A 19,614-nucleotide genomic window follows, 5' to 3' on the forward strand; every position below is an offset into this window, starting at 1 on the left:
ACCAAAACTAGTACACCTCAAAAAAAAAATAAAATAAAACAACCTGACCCATGCCTTTCCAGAGAGCTATTTTTACTTTGTTCTGCAACATGCAACTTAATACACAGTTTACCAAAGTATTCCTTAATGCAGCTATGAGTTAAAAAGAGAAGGTGCCATTCCCTGTCCTGTTATCCAATAAAATGAGGAATCAGAATGCCTGCTATCTTAAACCCACCTTGGTCTATTATGTACATCCTAGCCCTGCAAACTATTTGCAGACATGTTTCTCATAATATTCTTAATAGATGGTAATGTTAGTGAATAGTTGGATCTGCACATTCAGGTAGCAATGCTGCTCAGATGTAGAAGATATTGTCAGATTGGAATCCCCGCCTCTAGCAATATTTCTTCAATCATCATAGAAAAAACTAAAATGATCTTTATCTTCATGTGAAAAAATATTAGTTAAATGTTTTAGAGTTACCTTTCAGTGTTTTAGGGTGTTGAGTTACTTAGCATCTCTAAACTGGCAGCCTGTGAAAAAGAATTGTTCTCTATGTCAGTGTGTCCTGCAGTAGACTGGTTGAACCCATTCATAACTGTTTCTTGCCTTTTGTCCGGTGCTGCCGGGATAGGTTGGGGCTCCCAGTGGCTCTGGACTGACTCACTTATAAAAAATGAATGGAAAGCTGGATGAAACTCTGGAATAACTTATTAAACTGGCAATTCATTCTTTTCACATGTTCCCAAAAATAGTTTGTAATATTTAGTAATGCAAGCATGACTTTGTATGCAAATTAAAAGGTGTGACTTGGATTGCAAGAACATTTTAGAAACATGATCAGATTTCAGTGCTTTTTTGATTTATGTCATTTTCTGTCCTATAACCACCACTCACCTGTTTATGTTTGGGTGCAGTGAATAAAACCTGAGGTGTTAAATGCTATGGTGGCCTTAAAATGCAGTCTGCTGGATTAAATAGAAAAACACAAAAAACAAATTGAAAAGTCAAAAAAGAGAGAAAAAAAACTAAGAATCTCAAAACTAAATTAAAACACACAAAGCACAAATGTGATATATTTTTGCATTTTGGATCTCAGTGTGCATTTTTTTAATATATTTATTTATATAAGTGATTATGTTTTTTTTTTTTTTGTACAGCCAAGGTTCTGAATTAGCATCTAAAGGGAGAGAATTAGCAAATCATTTCAGCACTGAGGGAACACCAGTTATGATAGGTAAGATATTAGATTGTTTGCTACTTTTAAAGTAAAACAGGATATTTTATATGTTTACATATTCATTTTTTAAATCCAAGGTTCAAGCTGTTAGCCTGTGGCAAACTAGTTGGAGTGACTCACCAAGCATGTCACATTACAAAATAAAAAAACAAAGCAATCAACACTGCAAAAAGTAATTTATGGTTTACTGAAATATTGAGGGGAGGTGCTGATTTTATTCAACTGGTAACACTAGCAATTTAAAGACCAGCTAAGTTGTCTTTTTTAGATTAAATCTATTTGTGGTTTTAAATGTTTGAATTTTATAGTAATAAATAATGATAATTAGAAGTAAATACTTAAAGAATATCATAATGCAATCTTTACTATATTCAGCTATTTCATTTGTAAAGACTCTGTGTCACTTAAATATAACAGCCTAATTGACAAAATGACCTCTCAATATCTGCATGTCTCTGACACTACTGATGCACATGCAATTGATGATACTTCTCAACAACAACAAAAAAAATCTTTTTTTTTTTTTTTTTTCCCTAGGGTAAATCTATCAGTTTCTGACAGTAGCACAAGCTGATAAAGTATGAGAAAATAGCAGACCAAAGCCTATTTAAATCATTTTGCATGTGCATAGATTACTGTTTTTGTGAAGGACTGTGTCTCCTTCGTTATAAGTCTTTACCTGCATTTGTGAAGCAACAGTCATAAACACAGCATGCTTTACAGATGCATTGCAGCCAAACAAAAGAGAAAGTATCGATAATATGCACATACAGTGCAAACATTCGTGAGCACGTCTTTTGTTGATACTTTATTGCCATCACTGTTAGAACTTCATTCTACTATGTACACATGACAATAAACTTCAAGTTGAGCTTGAAGTGTTCGCATACCTACTAACCTAAAATCCCAAGATCAGATAATGATATTAACTCCTGGGCAAGTAATATAGTCTGATTCTCATTCTTGGCTACTTTTGCAAGAAGGCTTATGTTGGCACTGTGAAACAGTGTAGTCAGTGAAGGGCTTTTTAGCTTTAGTGTAGCTTCAACAGATTTATCTCGTATGTTATTGTTTTTTAAAAAGAACCTAAACCAGCCTCTGTCATGTGAAAACTTAGTTTAAACAGATATTTATTTCAATTTCCAAGAGTTGCAGTTAGGTTGCAGTTAGTTATTTTTTAATTGTAGTTCCTATTATATCTGTTATTGGCTAAATAGTAAGATAATTTGCAATAGTTATTTTTAAAGGTAATATGTATTATTTAAATATTCATTCTTTTAAAAAAGTTATAAGTTTCAATGACAATGATTGTACATAATATTATTTTGTTCTTGTATACTTTCAATGACAATTGTTGTACATAATCTTATTTATACGGTACTCTGTATTAGCTTAATGTTCACTGAACACTCTGTTTCAGTAACAGTTGTCACAAAATGGTATTGATGGATTACTAGACCCCATTAGTGGAATACTTATATTCCTTTGATTGAGATCACCAATGGGCAGGTTTGAGAATGAGTCATTTGTGAATGAAATTAAGTGTAACAGTTCTGTTCTATTGTTCGCTGATGCAAATGTAGATCTTTTTATCTTCTTGTTCTGAAGTGATTATAATTTGATGCATTTTTAGTTTCTTTTTTGGAATGTTTTACTGAGAATATTTTGTATTGCAATATGAACTTAAATCTCATTAAAATTTATTTTTAAATGTCTTTTGTAATCTCAGAATCTTTCATTATATGTAATACTGTATTTATTTTCTGCTAGGTGGTGGAGTATTGGCTCATACAATTTTGGGTGTTGCATGGAGTGAAACTACAGGACAGATAAAGTACCTGATTTTAGACCCTCATTACACAGGTGCAGAAGATCTTAATACTATTCTTGATAAGGTAAGGCATATTTTTTTTCAAAAATCTTACACAATTTTCTTTAACTGTAGGACAACTGACATGTTCTGTATATGTATACCTGTATTTATTATGTATAGTGAATTCCCCCAAGTAGGACCACTAAAGTTTATAATGAGAAATTATTCCTGTATCTATCACCCAGTAGTTGCTGTTATTTATTGTTTTTTTTTTTTACTTTGTTAAGGGTTCTTATTACACTGACAGCTGTATGTGAGTCATGTAAAACCTATACCAATAGCACTCTTGTAAGTCACTAACAATAATGCACAATTATTATTTACTATGTATATTTTCACTTTTTAATGTAAAGTAATTTTTTTGCCTTAAAAAGCAATACAGTGGAACCTCGAGATACGATCACCTCTGTATACGAGAAATTCAAAATACGAGGAAAGTATGAGCGAAAATTTCTGATCTAAATGCGAGCATTGGCTCGCGTAACGAGCCACGAGCCAGGCTGTGGGTATAGCTCTCAGCTTAGCGAGGGGGCGTGGTAGCAGTTGCGAGCCGCGATCTGCGGTGTCTGCGTTTCTCACTTAAGTGCACAGGTGGGAAACTGCCCACATCCATGATTGTTCCTGTGGCTGATGGGCTGCAGCTGCCATGTCCTCCCCGCATATATAGAGAAGCGCGAGCCGGTTAAGGGGAGAAGAAGAGAGAGAGAGAGAGAGAGAGAGAGAGAGAGCGCGCGAGCAGGCTCGCGTGTAGCTGAACAGGCGAGCCAAACAGCTGAAGCAGGACGGTGTAGAGAAGGTCAGCTGCATTAAGAGTGTCTCGCCTGTTGCAGAGCCCGCAGGTGAGACGCTAACAGAGAAGAAGCACCGGGGATTGTCGTCTGTATTTTAAAGACTGCATCCTTTTGACGTTTTAACCTCGTGTTAAAGGATTGTTATTCTTGTGTATTTTAAACCTCCACTTCACAACTGTTTTAAGGATTATTTATTTAAACATTTATTGAATGCTCTACTGCACTTTGGACACCTGTTTTGATTCTTTTAATAATCAGTTATATTATTTACCAGTGTTATTTATTAAAGGTAGACTACAGTATATATAATTTATCAGTGTTATTTGTTAGGAAAATTGATTTTTATGTTAATATATTTGGGGTGCGGAACGGATTAACTGGATTTCTATTATTTTCAATGGGGAAGTTTGTTCTAGATACGAGAAATTCGCTATACAAGCTCAGTGCTGGAACGAATTAAACTCGTATCTAGAGGTTCCACTGTATTTTGAATCTTAGTGAGCACATGGAGAAAGTAAGGATTTGTTGTTTATAAATAACTAACATTAAAATCTTAATACAGAAGCTTCCCAAATTTGTCAGAGAATTTACCAACACCATGTTGGCTTATATGTTCGTATATTCATATAAAAGCACAACCTTTTTATATCCTGTCCAAGTAGTTGGTTTACTGACCTTTATTTCCACTATAATCCTGAGCAACCTGACTTAATTCTTTATAGCACGGCACTAAATGTAATTTTAAATAATGTGGGCAGGATAGGGTGTTGAAGGACTAAGATGTGGACTAAAATAATTTCAGTATACCCTTTTCAGTTTTTTGTTTTATTAAAACCTCTATAAATCTGAATTAATGATTTTAAGCTATAGCTTGTTGTTTTAGGCAGTATGTGCTGACATAGCACACAAAGGACACACACCTCTTGCACTGAACACTAAACCTAGATTAGAATGAAACCGAGTGGTCATATGAGGCAGTTGAAAAGAGTATTGCTAGTCTTGAAAAAGCTCTTAAAATGAGTATTTCAAATCCAATAAAATACCCATAGAGAAAGAAAGTCTGCTGCTATTTGCTAGTTGTGATAGATGTTTGCACATTTTATTGCACAATAGTCATAAGTCAGACATCTCGGGTCTGAATCATCACTCACAAAATGCTGTCAAAAGATGAATTAAACTGTTTTTCAAAACAAATCGAAAAGTGTCAAGTGACCTAAAAGAAGTGTTTTTTATTTATCAGGATATCTGACTATATCACAAAGGTTTTGTTGAATTTATTCATCAATCAATTTTATGCTTACAGGCATGCATTCCTGTGGGAGCCGACTTAATACTTTGCAGTGTGGGATGTATTTTATGTCCTACTGGTGGAAACAGGAGAAAGTGAAATTGGTTTTTGTGCTAAAACAGATGGGAGTAGAAAGAGCCTTTAGAGTGCAGGTGGGAGGCTAAATAAGGAAATGGTAGTCCAGCACAGCCCTGTAGTTTGAAATATATTAATTTCTTGATGCATGCCTGATTTGTTGCAATTAATGACAAGGGATTTTACATCCAATAATCTACTGTAATTAGCAGAAACCAGAAACATTCTAAAACTTTAAGAATTAGTATCTGTAGTTTTCAGTTTAATAGATTTGCAATGTCTGGTGGTGTTCCAGTCTATTATTGATAAGTATATACAGTTCTTAGGTAGCAGCTCTTTTACATAGGATTAATTTTGATCCTTCAGTTCCAGTGAGCAATTAAGCCACCCAATCATTTTATAAATTTGTTAACCTTCAAGGTTACAGATAGCCAGAGTTTATTACATCATTACTGAGTGCAAGGTCCAAATGAACCCAGTATCAGGAGCTAGTCCATTACAGGGCATGCTCATTCACATCTGCCCAGTTTAGAGTTATTACTAATCTAACACCTGCATTTTAGGGATGAGAAAGGAAAGCCAGGACATCATGCATACATGGAATGGATATGTAATGTTGACTTGGACAGTATCACAAGCCGTCTACTAAAGCAGATGGCCTGCTATTAGTTTGAGACCGACCAGGACTGAAGGGATAGCAAGAGAGGCACAAGAGAGGCAGATGTTAAAAAAAAGGTAACTTAGAGATAGAGAAGAGGAAAAAAAACAGTTGCTGATGTAATAATCCTGTGACAAAACAAATCTAATTATGAAAAAAAGGAAAGACGAAAAATAGAAATTGTAAAACACAGAGGCTCTTACCCTAATTTATATACAGTCAATTGTAGTCCATGTAAGGGCACCAGCGGCCTTAAAATAAAACAAAACTGGACTCTGTTTCAGTCCATGTCAAAAATACAACTCCTCAAAAAATAAAAGTCTCAGGAGCCGTTTTTGGTCCTCGGGAGCCTAACCCACTCCTTTACATCAACCAGCAGCTCATCCACCAGGCACCTCTTAGTCTGGCGTGCCTCGCACCACCTAACCCTTCTTCTCAAATCTCTCTGAACGATCGTTCCCCCTCTTGCGGCCACAACTGTACTTATAAAGACTACTCCATTCCCAGGGTCGGCTTGCTTAAACATAGGGAGATACCATTTCAGGCCTGCCAGGAAAATCCTACACTTCAAGTAAAAATCAAAATATCCAACAACAAAATACACATAATAAAACACTAAACAGCAAAAACATTTATACCTAACCTCGAGGTTACTAAGATACAAACGGAAACATTACAGTACACGTACAGTACTAATCCAACCTGGACTCCTCCTATAGCTGTCTTTCGACCTGTGTCTGCATTTAGCTTTGGCGCCACCTTTAAAACACTGGTCGGTAAAAGTGTAATATTACACATGTGGCTTGAATCCAAAACAAACTGCGGAACATCCAAAAAAAAAAAAATGAAACAAACAACCTGATGGCAAGCCCAAAAACCTTGTTAAAGTAATTTTTTTTTTCCTGTTGTAAACTCACTGGCATATTGCTCATTGCAGTTCATACCTAAAGCTTCATGAGAATCTTGCCCCAGTATCTGTACTATGCTGCATCAGCGTCACAGACAGTGATTAGAATCTGAACCTAGTGTCAAGGAGATATGGATTAGCAATGCTAAACACTGTACTACTGCACCCCTCTCATGTTGGACAATAAACAGTGTTTGAATATTGCAGTTATCTGTTATATTGATTCATTTATTCATCTCTTTTTATAACCTGTTTCACCCAATAGTAAACCCCAGAGTAGCAGGAGTTTATTTCAGTAGCACTGGACACATGGGAGGAGCTAGCCCTGGGCAAGGTGACAGTCCACTATAGGGTATGCTTACACACATAATGTCAGATGGATCTACATTATTCTTGGCTAACTAGCAACCAAGCCCACAAAGCTTTTCTACTCTGCTCAAATTCTTCTACTTCTTTTGGCTGCTCCCGTTAGGGGTTCCCACAGCATATCATCTTCTTCCATATCTTTCTGTCCTCTGTATCTTGTTCTGTTACACCCATCATCTGCATGTCCTCTCTCACCACATCCATAAACTTTTGCTTAGGCCTTCCTCTTTTCATCTTCCCTGGCAACTCTATCCTTAGCATCCTTCTCCCAATATACTCAGCATCTCTCCTCTGCACATGTCCAAACCAACTCAATCTCGCCTCTCTGACTTTATCTCCCAACCTTCCAACTTGAACTGACCCTCTAATGTACTCATTTCTTCATCCTCATCACACCCAATGCAAATCTTAGCATCTTTAATTTTGCTACCTCCAGCTCTGTCTCCTGTTTTCTGGTCAGTGCCACCGTCTCCAACCCATAACATAGCTGACCTTCCCTTTCACTCTTGCTGATACCCGTCTGCACTGTCCTTTTCACCTCTCTTCCACAATCCCCATTACTCTGTACTGTTGATCCCAAGTATTTAAACTCATCCACCTTCGCCAACTCTACTCCTTGCATCCTTACCATTCAACTGACCTCCCTCTCATTTACACACACGTATTATGTGTTATTTCTACTGACCTTCATTCCTCTCCTCTCTGGAACATATCTCCACCTCTCCAGGGTCTCCTCAACCTGCTCCCTACTATCGGTACAGATTGCAATGTCATCATCAAACATTATAGTCCACAGGGAGTCCTGTTTAATCTCATCTGTCAACCTGACCATCACCATTGCAAATAAGAAAGGGCTCAGAGCCGATCCCTGATGTAATCCCACCTCCACATTGAATGCATCTGTCACTCCTACAGCAGACCTCACCATTGTCACACTTCCCTCGTACATATCCTGTACAATTTTTACATACTTCTCTGCCACTTCTGACATCTTCATATAATACCACAGCTCCTCTCGAGGTACCCTGTCATATGCTTTCTCCAGGTCCAAAAAGACGCAATGCAACTCCTTCTGGCCTTCTCTAAACTTCTAAACACCTCCATGCTTCCACAGGTATGTCATCTGGACCAACAGCCTTTCCATTTTTCATCCTCTTCATAGCTGTCTTTATTTCCTCCTAGCTAATCCGTTGCACTTCCTGATTCACTATCTCCACATCATCCAACCTCTTCTCTCTCTCTCGTTCTCTTCATTCATCAGCCTCTCAAAGTACTCTTTCCATCTGCTCAACACACTCTCCTTGCTTGTGAGTACGCTTGTGAGTATGTTTCCATCTTTATCCTTTATCACCCTAACCTGCTGCACATCAATCCCAGCTTGGTCCCCCGTCTAGCCATTTGGTACAGGTCCTTTTCTCCCTCCTTCGTGTCCAACCTCTCATACAACTCATCATACACCTTTTCTTTAGTCTTCGCTACCAATTTCTTCACCTTGTGCCTTATTTCCTTGTACTCTTGTCTACTTTCTGCATCTCTCTGACTATCCCACTTCTTCCTTGCCATCCTCTTCCTCTGTATACTTTCCTGTACTTCCCCATTCCACCACCAGGTTATTTTTTCCTCCTTCCTCTGTCCAGATGTCATGCCAAGCACCCTTCTTGCTGTCACGCTTACTACATCTGCTGTAGTTTCCCAGCTGTCTTGTAACTCTTCACTGCCACCCAGTGCCCATCTCACCTCGTCCCTAAACTCAACCTTCCAGTCTTCCTTTTTTCAACTTCCACCATTTGATCCTTGGCTCTGTCCTCGTTCTCTTCCTTTTCTTGATCTCCAACATCATTCTACAGACCACCATCCTATGCTGCTTAACTACACTTTCCCCTGCCACCACTTTACAGTCTTCAGTCTTCTTCAGATCAACTCTTCTGCATAGGATGTAATCAACCTGTGTGCATCTTCCTCCACTCTTGTACGTAAACCTATGTTCCTCCCTCTTCTTAAAATGCCTATTCACCACAGCCATGTCCATCCTTTTCGCAAAATCCACTATCATCTGACCTTCTTCATTCCTCTCCTTGACACTATACCTACCCATCACCTCCTTGTCTCCTCTGTTCCCTTCACCAACATGTCCATTGATGTCCAAGTGAAATCCACTTTCTGTCCCTATATCAGAGCCACAGAATTCACCTTTCACGATCAGATTCAAAATGTTTTGATCACCCTTTTTAAATTAATCTAATTTTAAAAGTTAAATAACTTACAGAAGGTCAAAAGCAGAAGTGAGAGAAAATGTCGGCCTGAGTAATCAAGCATTTAACAAACTTTTTAAAAATAAATTTTGCTTGAACAACTTGCTCTTCTAACCATTTGACCCCAGTATTTGCAGATTGGTAGCATCACATCTCCCATGTTGACCCTCAACACAAGCACTCCACAAGGTATTGTGCTGAGCCTCTTTCTGTACTCCTCGTTCAGCAGTGAACGCACAGCCAAACACAGCCCTAATCCATCATTAAATCTGCTAATGTTACTACCATCTCAGGCCTGATCACCAACAGTGATGGGACTACTTACTGTATAGAGAAGAGGTGTACCTGCTGACTCAGTGGTACCAGGACAAGAATCTCATCCTTAATGTCAGTAAAACTGAGGATCTATCACAGATTTCAGAAAGTTGACCACATTGCCATCTCCATTGGTGGGGATGTTGTGGAAAGGTTGAGCAGCTTTAAATATTATGTGATGTTGTGTCTGTGATAAACTATAATGGGATCATATAATGGGAACTATAATGGGATAAGGAGACCGTGGAAGATTGTGGGTTCGCTTCCCGGTTCCTCCCTGTGTGGATAGCGCTTTGAGTACTGAGAAAAGCGCTATATAAATGTAAGGAATTATTATTATTATTATTATTATAAAACAAGATCACGGACATCTAACCTCTCAGTTGTTGGAATGCTTTTGGCAGACACAATTCATGTTCTCCCAGCTCTTAAAAATTTTATACGCTGTAGATGGCACGTCAACGACTAAGTGAAGAAGAAAGAGCATCTACGTCCAAATTCCGAAAATAAGGAAAGTAATAATCAGCCCGGACCAAGTAGAATTGAAAACCTCGTAGGTCCGATCGGGGTCAGAAATAAAAGACTTCATAAAGACGTTCAAAAACGTTGGCGCGATACACATGCAGAGCAAGTTGCAGATTATGAAAGTAGTAAAATTTGAAAGAATCAAAAAAAGATTGCATTAGCACAAACAAACGGCGAACCTATTGGGTCACCAATTCATTTAAGTGATGTCAGAATCAACTGGATGATCGTGAGTTAACGGAAGGTTACTTCCAGCAAGATGGAGCAACGTGTCACACATCAGTAAAGAGCATGGTCATTTCAAAGGGGCTTTGGCCACCATGGTTTGCTGGATCTGACACCACCAGACTTCTTCCTTTGGGGTATGCTCAAAGGAAAAGTCTGATCGGAACAAGCCTCACACTGTAGAAGATTTGAAGTAAAACATCCAACGTGAAATTGCTGCTATTCCCTCCCCGAGACGCTTGCTGATACATTCAGGAACACAGAGCGCCATGTCAAAATGTGTCTGTTAGAAAACGGAAAACAATTCCAGTATTGTATGTAATGCAAACGATAACACATACGGTACGTCAAGGGATATAGCGTATAGTTTTGGTTCAGTTTTCTTCATCCTAACAGGAGTTACAACAGAATATTCCGGGCCTCTTTCGAGTGAATCTCCCTGTGTTTCCACTTTGTTAAAAGACCACTCCAGCCTGGCATTGATGTGAACCACCCCCATATGCACTCCTTGAGACTCTTTGGTGTGGTGAAATCTCAATGACCAGTTCTTTGGTTTTGTTATCTGCAAACTACCTGCAATCAACTGTCACATTACTCAATTAGAAATCACTTCAACTAAACCATAGCCTGGCAGCTCCAATCACTTGGTTACATAACATGCCTAACATCTAGAAACTCAGGTAGGACATTCGTCAGACAAATCTATGGATTGACTGTATTCTTGTGCCAGTTTCATTTCACATTGTGTTCTGATGCAGTTTTCTTTTATTGCTATTAATAAAGAGATAGTTAAACATGCAGTTTTTATACATTAATAATAATAATAATAATAATACATTTTATTTATATAGCGCCTTTCCCATGCTCAAGGCACTTACAGAATAAATAAAGAACGGCAGAATATACAGTATATAGCATTGTACAAACCAGATAAATAAACAAAGACGATTAAGACAGTAAATTCTGAAAAAAAAAACAGACAGCATAATTGATGGTCTCGCGCACACATACAAGTTATATTAGCATCTTGACAGAGAAGTAAACTGAGAGAAAGGTAATGAAGTCAAGTAGAGCTAAAAGCCTTCCTGAACAGATGAGTTTTGAGTTGTTTTTTAAAAGAATTCATGGAGTCAGCTGACCTGATTAATTTTGGTAGGTCATTCCAGAGTCTGAAAGCCCTGTCACCCATAGAGTGTAGATTAGTGAGGGGCACAACAAGATTACCAGAATCAGAGGACCTTAGTGGGCGAGCAGGCACATAGTGATGGAGAAGGTCACTGATGTAGTTTGGTGCAAGGTTATTTAAAGCTTTGTAGGTTATTAGTAGGATTTTATATTCGATTCTGTAGGACACAGGGAGCCAGTGGAGATGGAGCAGGATGGGTGTGATGTGCTCGCTGCTGCTGGTCCGAGTAAGGACTCTTGCAGCTGAGTTTTGAATAAGCTGGAGCTGTGATATAAGATTAGAAGGGGCACCTGCCAGTAGGGAATTACAATAATCGATGCGGGATGTGATAAAAGCATGGACAAGTTTCTCAGCATTAGAGAAGGAGAGGAAGGAGCGAACACGGGATATGTTACGGAGGTGAAAGTAAGAAAGTTTCTTAATGTGATTTATGTGGGCGGAACACATTAGATCACATCTTGCTTTAAAATGGACAAAAACTTATTTCCCCCGTAAAGTTTAATGTGTCAGATGTTGGATAGATTGTTAATTCGTCGATCTCTTCCATTTCCTAAACCTTTTCATCTAATTCAGGGTCACTGTGAGCCGGAGCCGATCACAGCAGCATTGAGTAAAAGGCAGTAATGAAGTCCAAACAACTTTAGAGTCACAAATTGTTTCAACACACACACATTTTTGGGACATGGGAAAAAAAACCTAAGCACTCAAAGGAAAAACAAACCATGAGGACACATGAGGAACATGCAAGCTCCAAATAGAAAATAACCAGACCAGTCTTCTAGGCAGACACTCCGACTATTGCACCACAACACTTTGTTAGAATGTCAGTTGTATTTGTGATGGAACACCAACAAATAGAAGAACATATGTCCGTATGTTCACTGCCTTTACCCTAGCCACTGGATTTACAAGTTATGTGGAATCATGACTACAAAGCAGTAGTAATACTTAGCCTTTTGTCTGGCTCTTGTTGTCTTATGGGATGTAGATATTGCTTTGTCCTTATGTTTTCAAGGCCCAGGGAGAGACTTAACTGGCACACTGAGCTTTCCTTTTCTTTCCAGGTCTAATCCTTTTGGTCACACCTTGTGCAGTACTGCAGTTAATAGTACATTCTTTGAGATTTTTTGTAGTTATCTTCTAACACAAAATAAATATGCTGAAAATCAGTGATCAGTTAAGTCTTTTTCTTCAGCAAGTCAAATTTGTTGCTTTTGTGTACAGTCTGTCATGCTTGTGTGTCTCACTATCATTTAGAGAGGTTGGACTCTATATGGGACCTGTATTCCAATGCTGATTTCCTTTTTCTGAGTAAAAGAGCATGTCCTGCAGCTTTTGCTCCAGGCCACACCCTAGGAAATAGAAGGTCAGTAACAGGAAACAGAAACTGAGCTGAAGCAGACAGATTGTGATAACACTGGCTTATAAAGAAAGCTTGTTTTGGTTTCTTGGATGCACAAAGGCCTAACATTTGTTTGATAATTGGTGCACAGGTCTGCTTATCACAGTTGGTAAGAGTGACTTACAGTAATTCTCCTTGCTGTCCGTAGTATCTCAGATATGCTTGCAAAAGTATAATTTGATTGTGATTGAAATTGCCTTATCATAAGGGGCAATCCAAATGCTGCGTTCTAGAGAGAAAGACCTGCTATAGCAGTTCCACAGAGAAAGTAATCTTAATTTAGACCGGCAGCACGCTACATGTCTTTGAGTGGGAGTGCATTTCAAATTTAATTGACTTCAATTACTGGATCTTGTTGCCTTGAGGATGTCAAATTCCATGATTAGGCGCTGCAGAGAATGACAGATTACATTACATCTCAGCACAGCACAGCTGCAAACTTTCAAAGTATTTCCAGTTTGCTGAATTTTGACAACCTATCAACATGCTGTCATACAAGGCCAATGACAGCAGAAGTATTTTCCAAATGTGGCAAATGTGATATTTTTTTTCTTTGTCCATTCTTTAGTGATACAGTAAACACAGGGGCTTCAGAAAAGTGAGCCTCTTCTCTGTCTGCACAGAATGAAACACCCACTTTACTTCTTTCCTTGCATTCTTGTTATCGTTCCAAGTGAGCGTTCACTGGTTGTCAACGCTCACATACACATAGGCCTAGCCCAATTACTTAAGGTATAATTTTGTCATGGCGAGTTGCACACCACCTTGAGTCACTAGGGATGTTGCACAACATGACTGCCATGACTCATTAAGATTATGTAAATGATGGTTACAACTGAAAATCACTGGAAGTGTGAAGTGTGAGCGGGGCTTAGGGAATCCGGACGTTTCTCATTCCCGGGAATGAAACTGCTGGAATTCCCAGCTGAACGGGAACGGCCAAGCTCGCATATATAGTATGTAAAAGTATAAAAATCGATCAAGAAATAACAGTTATAGTTGAAAATAATTAAGGTGGCACCATTGCTGCAACTTGCACTTCATCAGACAACAGCTTTGAACAGCAACTTGAAATTGCAATGCATCAGTCTGTTGCATCCGCATTATCTGTGCCAAGAAACTTGCCATCACAGAATGATGACAAGAAACTGGATGTATCAGTAAAAGCTGAAACGGCGGTGTTTCAGAGCAATGGCAAGCGCGGGCATTGTTTAGAACAAGTGTATCAGTATCTGATGACTGTGCTGCCTACTTCAGTGGAGGCAGAGCGTGCTTTCTCAGCAGCTGGCGTACTCTGCACAAAGGTGCGCTCTCGTCTGGACGACCGCACGCTTGACACGTTGTGCTTTCTATGCTCTTATTACCGCAACTAACTAGATACATGTACTTATATGACAGCATGAACTGCTTGTAGTTAAGGTTAGTCTTTTATTGGTGTCAACATATTGCAGTAGTTCACATGTGAGATGCCCGTGCACTGTGTCATTCCCAGGAAGGACATGCAGGATTCCCGAATTCCCTGGAATGGATTCCCTAGCAGGGCTTTACTAAACAATTTCATGCTGCAGTTCCGGTGTGGAGCTCCTGCTGGAATTTCACATGCCAAGTCAAAAAAAATAAATAAATAAAAAACACAGGATGACAGTGCCACTGTGTCCATCATGTGTAATTTTAGGTCCAACTTCCTACATTCAGAGCACTTGACATAACAGACTTGTTTATGTATAGTACACAAGTACTGACCTAGATTTAATCATTATAAATTCTAGTTATTTTCTGCTTTTTGTATTTACAGCCACTCTGAGGCAGATGAGAATGACAGTGAGCTGTAGAGAGCAGTAAGAGGTCACACACACACACACACACACACACATTAAGAGCCAGGCTAGAATAAAGAAAGGAACAAGACAATACTTGTGTATAGATGTTTTAGAGAAGCTTGTATAAGTTCAAGCTGTAGTTATTTGTGGTTTTGAATGACTTTTGTTTTTTCCTTCTTTTCCTTGCAGGGTTGGTGTGGATGGAAAGCATCAAATTTTTGGGACCAGAATGCATACTACAACTTATGTATGCCTCAGAGACCAAAAGTTGTATAAAAACTGTATGTTGAAATTTACAAAATGCAAAAACATTAAAAATAAATAAACGTTTTATTGTAAACTCAGGCAATTTAAAACACCGAATTATTGTAAACTGTACACATGAAAAGGTTTTCCATATAGTACAATATTAATCAATGATTATGGGATATTTTGTTTCAAGAGGAATGTTGCCTTTCAATTTTCACTAAATCAATCAGCTTTAACCTGTGAAAACAGCAGGTTAATACAGGCATAAATTATGTAAACATTTTTATTAATTTCTTCTTGGAAGAACAACAGCTTGAACGATCTTTTCACTGAAAAGAAAAAAAAAACCCACCCATGGAGCCAGCCACACCACAGTATAGCCCCTCCACTCCTATGTAATGTTCTTCACACATCAAATGTGAATTCTTCCCTCAATGACGCCACAAGGGTGACAGATGTGGAAAATCATTGGAAAGGAAATTAACTCCCAATGTTGGAAGTCTTATCACCTTTTCAAAATAAATGGATGGAAGCAAACATTTAAAAGCATGGATTCCAGCTCTCATGTCAGGTGGCAGCATCTGTATTATTCACTTCTCATTTTGTCCGCTTACAGCCCGAGTTTTCTTGTGGTCCATGTGACCGTTTCAGGGGATTGTCTTTTGTGTTCTGTGGAGAGAACAGCAGTTCTCCACAAAGTTTCAACATCCGAGCCTCCTTAACAGCTGCCAGAAATGCAGCACATTTGGAGAATCCACAAGAAAAGGCAAGGTCTTCTGCCATCTGACCATCATGATTGCATAAGCTGAAAAAAAAAAAAAAGAAAAAAAAAAAAAGGATAAACATGTTTAGTAATTCCGTGAAAAATCAAATCCGCTTGATTTCTAAATTAAATGGCAAAGCCATTAATTTAGCCAGACAGATAAAAAAAAAAAAATTTAACTTATCATGGAAGGTTATGTCTAAACAAAAATTGACTACAGTGTACCCCTTGTAAAATGAATACACTTCTTCATCACAAGTTGCCTAACTTGATGCTGTACAGTAAAGTTGTACCATTTCTACAGTATTTCCTTTTAAAATTTGTGTTGGAGCTGTAAATGTTTGTATTTCAATATTCACCTTAATGTTTTGTACTCTTTATATGAAAATGGAAAAAAGTATACTCCTGCATCCTAGACCTTGTTTAACTACCAATCAAAACATAAATGTGCTCTACTAGCGTGCATTACATAGCGATTGCTTAACATAATGTTAAAATAATTAAGAATTGGCTGCAAAACATTTTTTAGATTTAATTTAAAAGATAGTGGGCATCAGAACTGAAACCAATCGTGCTTCAAGTATTCGGCGAACAGCAATACCAAAAATGATACTCCAATAATTTAAATTTGTTTATAATCTTTAACCTGTAGTGCTAAATTTGCTGTTAAAAAGTTCAGGAAAGCCGAAATGCCAGAAATGTTTTACATGCATCCGTTGATAAAATACTTACTCAAGCTTTGCATTACTAGCCACAAGCAGGCTCAGACACTCAAAACTTCCAGCTTTTGCAGCTTTGTGGATTGGTGCTTCACCATAAATATCCTTAAAATAAAAAACAACATTTAAAATCTGCTTACAGTTAACTCATTTCTAAAAGAAAACGCAAACTCTTAGGAATTTTAAAATGCTTGCTACTTTTTTCCAAATTACATGCAGGATGTTATGGACACATTTAGACAAATGCAATATTTAATGCAAAAGGTTCCTAAATAATTTATGCTACCACACCTGGAAATAATGGTTTGTATAGGTAGCATATACAGTTAGGTCCATAAGTGTTTGGACAGCGATACAGTTTTCTGTGCACCACCACAATAGATTTCAGATGAAGCAGTCAAGATGCAATTGATGTGTAGACTTGCAGTTTTAATTTAAGGTGTTTAATAAAAACATTGTGGGAGCCATTTAGAAAAGACAAAACATTTTTTATAAATGGTCCACCCATTTTCAGAGTCTCAAAAGTATTTGTTCAAACTAACAATCATTTTCAATACTTGAGAATCCTTTCCAGTCAATGACTGCCTGAAGTCTTGAACCCAAGGCCATCTCCAAGTGCTGGTTTTCCACCCTGTTAATGCTTTGCCAGGCCTTTACTGCTGCTGTCATCAGGTACTGCTTGTTCATTGGGCTTTCTGCCTTCTGTTTTGTCTTCAGCAAGTGTCCAATTGGGTTGAGGTCAGCAGATTGACCTTTGTCATTGAAGAACAATCCACTTCTTTGTCCTGAAAAGCATTTGGTTTGCTGCCACTGCAAGTCTGGCTCATTGTCCATCTGTACTGTGAAGCGTTGTACTAGCCGTTTTGCAGCATTTGTCTGAATGTGAGCAGATAGTATAGACCTGTACACTTCAGAAATCATCCTGCAACTTTTGTCAGTAGTCATAACATCAACACCAATGACCCACTTCCATTGGTAGTCACAAATGCCAATTGCCAAAACATTGCCTCCACACTGTTTCACAGATAATTTTTTTTTTATACTGCTGATCATGAGATGTTCCTTCTCTATCCATCATTCTGGTACATACTGATCTTAATTTCATTTATCCAAAGAAAACTGTTCGAAAACCATACTTTTTGAAAAAATATTTTCTGGCAAAAGCTAATCTGTCCTTCCTAAACTTGAGGATTACCAATTGTTAGCACCTTGTGGTAAACCCTCTGCATTTACTTTTGTGAAGTCTTCTCTGGATTGTAGACTTTGGCAAGGATGGACCTACCTTCCAGAGAGTGTTCCTGGTTTGGCTAAATTTTGTGAGTTATACTTTGCTAAGGAAAGAATTCGGTGATCATCCAGTACAGTTGTCTTCCATGGTTGTCCAGGCCTTCTGGTCTTGCTAATCTCACCAGGGTGTTCCTTCTCTTAAGAATGTAACATATGGTTGATTTGACCACTCCTGGTGTGTCTGCGATCTCTCTAAAGGGTTTGTTTCATTTTTTCTGCCAAATGATGGCCCATTTTACTTGCATGGCAAGCTTTTTGGACCTCAAATTGAGAATTCACAGGGACAGCTTCTAAATGCAAATTCCACGCATGGAATCAACTGCAGACCTTCGACCTGCTTAATACTTAATGAAATAATAAGGGACCTGCTCACACCTGGCTATGGAACAGCTTGTTAGTTAAATGACAAAAAAAAATTATATATATATATATATATATATATATATATATATATATATATATATATATATATATATTGAGCCCCTGAAAAATAGGGGAACTGTGTATCAAAATGGCAGTCATTCCTGAATACCTCATACCATGTTTCTGTTAAACCCTTTTAATTAATGCTGAAAACCACCACTTCAATCATAAAATTTTTTCTTCATTTCAAATCCATTGTGGTGGCATATAGTGCCAACGTTATTAAACTTGTGTTACTGTACAAATACTTAAGGTCCTGTACACATACTTGTCCTGCAGGAAAACATGTAGAGACAAGCAAGTGGTGTGTGTTGATTGTTTGCACAGAACGTAAGTTAGCCTATATAGCTTTATATTTTCTATCCCAAGTTTCCAACAACCACATATGATCAAGCCCGATAATTTTGGGATTGATACAGGCATGCAAACAGAACAGAGTAAGCTAGACCCATTACCTGCAGATTGGCATCGGCACCGGTTTTCAAAAGCCACATCAATGTAAAAGGCTCCCCAGCCGAAGCTGCCAAATGAACAGGCGTCTGACAAAAAAGATCACCAGGAGAGTTTACCGAGTTGTCGCACTCCATCAGGCTGCTACAGTAACCCATCTGGGAAGAAAAATAAAACGAGACGATCATTACATTAATCAGACGCGAGTGAGAAAGAATAAGGCATACATTCCTGGCTGCACTTGGTTTTAATGCCGCTTCCATTAACTCAAACATAACTCATGATATACTGCTTGGACTGACAAATCTGGGAAATAGTGTTTACAGTATACAAGTTCGGTATGAGACAAACCTATAAAGTTTATATTGAACATACCTGTGAATCTGATTCGAACAGAAACATCCCGAAGTCCCAGCTGTCACAACTACCGCTTCATGTTTCTTTTTCTGCTCGTCTTTATAGCTCGGCCAGCACAACTGAAACTCGTGCGGCTGTTTGGGTTACTTAGCGCGTGTAGCTATTGGTTAGCCGGTGCATGACGTAGGCTTTCCCCACCTCTGCCTTGGCAGTCCTCCTGCTCCTGGCTGCACGTACACAAGCAGCTGGCCGTGTGATGAGACACGTCCGCAGTGCTTTGTGCTTGCAGCTAATTGACAGATGCAAGGTAATGGGATGTCTTTTTCAAAAGTAAACCCAAACAGTAAACATTTGGAGAAAATGCGAAACGTCACGTACGTTACGGACTTATTGTTGACGATGTGGTGCAGCTTTTGGCCGTAGTCAAAGGTGGCATCTTGGAGTACGTTGGTACACACAC

The 19,614-nt window shown here is 38.4% G+C and overlaps 2 protein-coding genes across 2 annotated transcripts in view; one reads left to right on the forward strand and one right to left on the reverse strand.

Moving 5' to 3' along the window:
- ufsp2 (ufm1-specific peptidase 2) overlaps nucleotides 1–15,320 on the forward strand; it is a 68,699-nt gene extending 53,379 nt beyond the window's left edge. The window contains exons 10-12 of the mRNA XM_028802100.2: nucleotides 1,144–1,220; nucleotides 2,994–3,118; nucleotides 15,096–15,320. Of these exons, the coding sequence (XP_028657933.1) occupies nucleotides 1,144–1,220; nucleotides 2,994–3,118; nucleotides 15,096–15,182 (289 nt within the window). The 3' untranslated portion in view covers nucleotides 15,183–15,320. The remainder of the gene's footprint in view (nucleotides 1–1,143; nucleotides 1,221–2,993; nucleotides 3,119–15,095) is intronic.
- Nucleotides 15,218–19,317, reverse strand: ankrd37 (ankyrin repeat domain 37). The gene is made up of 4 exons (XM_028802101.2): nucleotides 19,173–19,317; nucleotides 18,803–18,955; nucleotides 16,651–16,742; nucleotides 15,218–15,960 (listed from the first exon to the last, which is right to left on the reverse strand). The coding sequence occupies exons 1-4, from the start codon at nucleotides 19,197–19,199 to the stop codon at nucleotides 15,753–15,755; spliced, it is 480 nt and encodes a 159-aa protein (XP_028657934.1). The 5' UTR covers nucleotides 19,200–19,317; the 3' UTR covers nucleotides 15,218–15,752.
- Between the last annotated feature and the right edge of the window lie 297 nt (nucleotides 19,318–19,614).

This window comes from Erpetoichthys calabaricus, chromosome 5 (genome assembly GCF_900747795.2).
Source record: "Erpetoichthys calabaricus chromosome 5, fErpCal1.3, whole genome shotgun sequence".
Classification (NCBI taxonomy): Eukaryota; Metazoa; Chordata; class Cladistia; order Polypteriformes; family Polypteridae; genus Erpetoichthys; species Erpetoichthys calabaricus.